The 5,075-nt window shown below is 34.7% G+C and overlaps 1 protein-coding gene across 1 annotated transcript; it reads right to left on the bottom strand.

Moving 5' to 3' along the window:
* Window positions 1-420: 420 nt before the first annotated feature.
* Window positions 421-4,256, bottom strand: LOC108476569 (protein DETOXIFICATION 40-like). Its single transcript, XM_017778808.2, has 7 exons — window positions 3,697-4,256; window positions 2,900-3,531; window positions 1,799-1,855; window positions 1,473-1,711; window positions 1,260-1,378; window positions 850-936; window positions 421-736 (listed from the first exon to the last, which is right to left on the bottom strand). The coding sequence occupies exons 1-7, from the start codon at window positions 4,015-4,017 to the stop codon at window positions 671-673; spliced, it is 1,521 nt and encodes a 506-aa protein (XP_017634297.1). The 5' UTR covers window positions 4,018-4,256; the 3' UTR covers window positions 421-670.
* Window positions 4,257-5,075: the final 819 nt, after the last annotated feature.

Consider the following 5,075-nt stretch of genomic DNA (forward strand, 5'->3'; position numbering starts at 1 on the left):
ATCTATTGGCTTACTTTGGTATGAGTTTTTGAGTGTTTTATTTAGTTCACTTTGAGAACGTTTTGAGGGTAACTTCACCTCATACTTCTTAACTTCTGTTGAAGAGTTATTTTCACTTGTATGTGAGATAAATTAGAGAGAGTGATTGCAAACAATTGCTTACAATGGGGTTGCTTTTATCCTCATGTGTTTGGATAGTTAAGGCTATATTTATTGGATGTGTTGTGATAATTGTTTAGTGGATTTATTCTCTGAATTAGAGTCTGTAGAGATAGGATCATCATCCAAACTGCTCCATCGTTACTTCTGCTATACAATTTTCAAAGTTCTATTAAAACAGGTATTGCAATACCACTTTTGACAGAAAAATGCAACATTCGCAAATCAGTGTGCAATTTCAATATATATGACTTCGTACTATTTGTGCAAATAAGAAATTTATCCTGTTGCAGGAATTCTTCTTTATATTGACATAGAAATGGCAGTCACTTTCAGTAAAGTGTACATACAGGCGATGAATATAGTATTGGAATGATGCTTCAGCATTTTGAATGAGAATACTCAATCAAGGGAAGGCGAATTCATGGTTGAGGGTCTTGGGTTGGAAAATTTTTGGACTAGGCCAGGGAGGAGAGGGGGCGGGGGGTTTGCAAGATCTCAAATCAAGTGTCTACTTCAAAAGAGGCTCCTCCTTCTTAACCTGCCAGGCATCCATTCTCTTTCTAGCTTCTTCAACCTGCCGTTTAATCCAAGTAAGAAAGGGGAATAAATAGAGGCAGTGAAATGTCAGAAATTTACATGAAGTAGAATTATGCTTGTTTTAATTGAAAAATATTTAAATGATTTGACCTCCTTCTTCCAGTCAGTTCGAAATGTGACCCAAATCAAGACCAGGGTTTGCATGACTGTGCCACCAATCATCCCTGACCATATTCCCTGAAACCAAACCATTTATTTTAACTCGAACAACATATTAATACAATTTAATACTCGACCAAAAATATAAGATTTAATAAATTTGAAGTACAAATCATTTAAAACATATGGTCAAATACAAGCTTTTGTCTTTATACTATTCAGCTTAAAAAAAAATTCTCTTTAATTTGCAATAATTGATTTATTTATTTTATTAATGCCATGTTTTAATTTAATTTATTAATACTATTCAAATTAAAATATAAAAACTAAATATCAAGTTATATATAGCACAGCAAGTAACAAACAAAATTTGAGGGGAAAAAGAAAATAGAAGTGAGTACCTTGGCACCCAGATTGAAGTAAAAGCCAAGAAGAGAACCCAAGGGAACCCCGACAAAGTAATAGCAGCCCACGTTGACATATGCAACAAAAGTTTGCCATCCACACCCAACTGCCACCCCTTTTATATATATACATATACATATACATATCAAAACAAAGATGAAACTGATGATCCAATTGAATTTTTCTTGAAGAGAATTAAATGTTATTACCGGACAAAACAGGCTGAACTCCGTTGAGGATAAGGGTTAATGCTAGAAGCGGACAGAGATCTGAAACAGCCTCCGCCACCACTTCACCCTCTGTGAAGGCGTAGCTAATGACATCACGTAGAACCATTATTATTATTGCCGCCGCCACCGAGATTATGAATGAAAGTACCGTCACTATGACCACCGAGAACGCCGCCGATTTTGGATGTCCCGCTCCTAGCTCGTTCCCAACTCTTACACTGCTCCATTTCCATTCATTTCTTTTGTCAATTATAGTAGGCACTAATTCGCAGGAGAATATGTATATATCGAATTGGATGACTAACCTTGCTGCGGCATTGAACCCCACCGAAATCATAAACACCCATCCAGATATCGTCATGCTGAAAATAATGACCCATTGAAAATTTATTAATCTACCAAACCAATTTAATTAAATTTTTTAGGGTTAATATATACCCTCCCCAATTTATATTTATTTAATACTTAAATCTTTTGTTTTTAGAGCCAGTGAAGAACCTGGGAAGCAAGAAAAGAGAAGATGATTTGAAATGAAAGAACCCAGGCATTTGGCTTTAGAACTGATGCAGGGGAAATTGAGATGGACAGGTTCAGTTAGGGTTTTGTTTTATGTTCTTGGCTTTATAATGGTTGATTGAACCGCCCAAGCTAGCCAATGCATGTGAAATTGTTGGCAAGCTAAGGCGAATTTAAGGCTTTGTATCAGACTTTTACTCCGCATCAGGTGATTTCTTTCAAAAAGAAAAAAAATTTAATTGACATCTAAATTTAAAAATTATTAGCGAAGTTGATTTTTTTATTGGTCCAAATGTAAAATAAAAATAACAATCTTAAAATCCAAGAAAAATAATTAAAAATTTTCTAAAATACATGGAATTCATTTAACAAGCAACTTTTATATAATTTTCTTTTGAAATTATATAAAATATATAAAATTATCATTAAAAAACACTTAAACATATGGTTGTGCAAATTTAGACAATAATTTGTTCAAATTCATTAAGCACGTAAAATAAAAAAAATATTATTAGGACAGGAATTAATATTTTATTACCTGTTAATCTAAAATCTAATTTTGTTGTAGTGAAGATGATATATAATATTAGTCTGATATGGACATAATTAAGCAGTAGATATAGGACAAGAATCTAGTATTAGTCACTTATTACCTACAGTATATTTTCTTTTTGAAAGCAATATTGGATTGGATAGAAAAAAAAAAAAAGCAAAATCAAGGGCCGGAGTCAAATGAAAATAATAGGCGCAAATAAAAAAAAAACAAACGCACCCACACATTTCGAGAATAAAAAAGACAAAAGACAATGGAAAGTGAATTATTAGTTTCTGAATATACGAGTCTATTTCTATAGGACATTCAATATTTTAAATGATTTCTACTTACTTACCAAATGGAGAGTGAATCCAAAGCCAATTCTGGGTTCTCGAGCAACCCTGCAAGCAAAACCAGAATCTGAAAATACCAAGTTTCCAAGCACAACATCACCGCCGACGACGCCGATAACTTGAAGAATCCCGGCAGGCCAGTGAAGGCTTGACTGCTGAACCCATTCCATGTATATTTGCACTTGTCGCTTTTCACTATATACACAAATTGAGCAACCACCACAATCCACCACGACAAGCTCAACACCAAGGACGCACCCAACAAACCAAGCCCCATTTTGTACACCGCCACCCAACTCATCAGCAGATGTATGAATAATGTGGCTGTGGATATGTAAGCGCTAGGGGCCACTATGCTCTGAGCCTGCAGAAATTTCTGAATGGGGAAATTTAAGGCGTATGCGAAGATTTGTGGTATTAGACCATAGACGAAAATTGCAGCGGCGGAAGCAATATCAGGCGATTCACCTAGTAATAATAAGATTGGTTTAGAGAAGACATAGATGAGTGTGAGAAGAATCCCTGTGAAGGTGAGGAGAACTGCTGATCTTTGAAGATATATGCCTAGCATGTCGTATTTGTGTGCTCCAAAGGCTTGCCCGCAAAGCGTTTCCACTGCACTCCCCATTCCTAACTACATGATCCCGGAGTTTAGTTCAATTGCGACTAGTAACCTCATTTATACGTGCGTGTGATTTTATTGTGTTTTTAATTCTATCTATTACCATCAAGATGCAATCTTTGGGAATCTCTAATGTGAAAAAGAAAAGAAAATAGTTCATGTGATGTATGTACGTACCATGAGGCCATAAGCAAAGATTTGGATGCCAGTGTTTCCGAGGGAGGCGGCGGCGAGTTCAAGATTACCGAGATGACCGGAGAAGATTTGGGTGGACATAGACATGAGATAGTTGATCATATAAACAATGACAGCCGGCGCTGCCAAGTGGAAAAGGAGTTTCGATTCGATACATGTCGCTTTTCCCCAACGCTCCAACAAGGAAGAGTTACCGTCCGACAATACATCCTCAAGCTCCGAACTTGTTGATTCGGATTTCGTATCCGAAGTTTGTGATTGAAGCAGAGGTTCTCCGATGGCGTTTTCGTGGAGGGATTCCATTGTAGGCTGATCAGTTATGGCTGTCAGCCGAACAAAAGAGACTTTTTTTTTTTTGATGAAAGAACATAAGAGACTTTATGTATTTATGAGGAAACGCTGGCGGCTTAAATGACAATGAGAGCTGGATTTGGAAATTTATAAATATATTTCATAAATTAGAAAAAAAAAGGGTAACCAATTAATAGTTTAGGAAATAATTTTACATTTAAATGTTATTTTTATTGATATTTTTTAAAATGTAAATGATATCACGAGTATGGAAAATCGAACTTTTAATTGTGGCCTCGAACTCTAATTGGTAGCAAGTGCACGAAATCATTGAACTTTACAAATAAATGTTGGTTTTTCCTTTTTATTTTATTGATGAAGAAAAGACCAATTTGAAGATCTGCTTTTGGGCACTTGTATTATTAATTGCTTACGTCACTGTTTATGTATCTAGGATGTCGTTTTCTTATTCATTATTCTCTTTTCTATGGATTCTTTTTCAAAATTTAGTAGCCATAAACATCATATTAACATTTCGGATTTTTACAAAAATAAGATTAAAAAATAAAATTATACTTAAATAATACAACAAAAAAGTATGTATTAAAATGGTACATTTTAGGGTGGTGCCGCCTATGGCAGTGGCGTGACCACCCTGGATCTGATTTTTTCTGACTTTTTTTGTTAAAAAAAAAAGTAAAAAACAAAAATCTAAAAAAAAAAAAAAGGTTGTGGAGGGTGTGCCAGAGACAGCACCGGTCACGCCTTCCCATAAGCGACACCAGTGCTGCTACCGTGAAAGAAGAAAAAGAAGAAGAAAAGAAAAAAAAAAGAGGGCAAGGGGGAAAGGAAAGAAAGAAAGAAAAAAAGAAAGAAAAGCGAGGGAAGGAAAGAGACAAATAAGGAAAAAAATAAATAGGAATGAAAGTTTAGGATTTAAGGAAGACTAATTAAACCCTCGTTTAATTGCTGTAATTATTATTTCTTTTCCTTTTCTAGTTTTTACAAGAATAATTAAAGTGTTAAAAATGTAATTTTTTGTTATAAAATTTAATTTATTATTATTATCA

The sequence above is a fragment of the Gossypium arboreum genome, chromosome 3 (genome assembly GCF_025698485.1).
Source record: "Gossypium arboreum isolate Shixiya-1 chromosome 3, ASM2569848v2, whole genome shotgun sequence".
NCBI classification, from domain to species: Eukaryota; Viridiplantae; Streptophyta; class Magnoliopsida; order Malvales; family Malvaceae; genus Gossypium; species Gossypium arboreum.

Excerpts from the sequence above, each read along its gene's own strand:
- LOC108476569 (XM_017778808.2), bottom strand. The coding sequence starts at position 4,017 with ATGGAATCCCTCCACGAAAACGCCATCGGAGAACCTCTGCTTCAATCA. Across the intron at positions 937-1,259 it reads ACTTCAATCTGGGTGCCAAG|GGAATATGGTCAGGGATGAT; the intron begins GTACTCACTTCT and ends GTTTGGTTTCAG. Across the intron at positions 737-849 it reads GAACTGACTGGAAGAAGGAG|GTTGAAGAAGCTAGAAAGAG; the intron begins GTCAAATCATTT and ends ATTAAACGGCAG.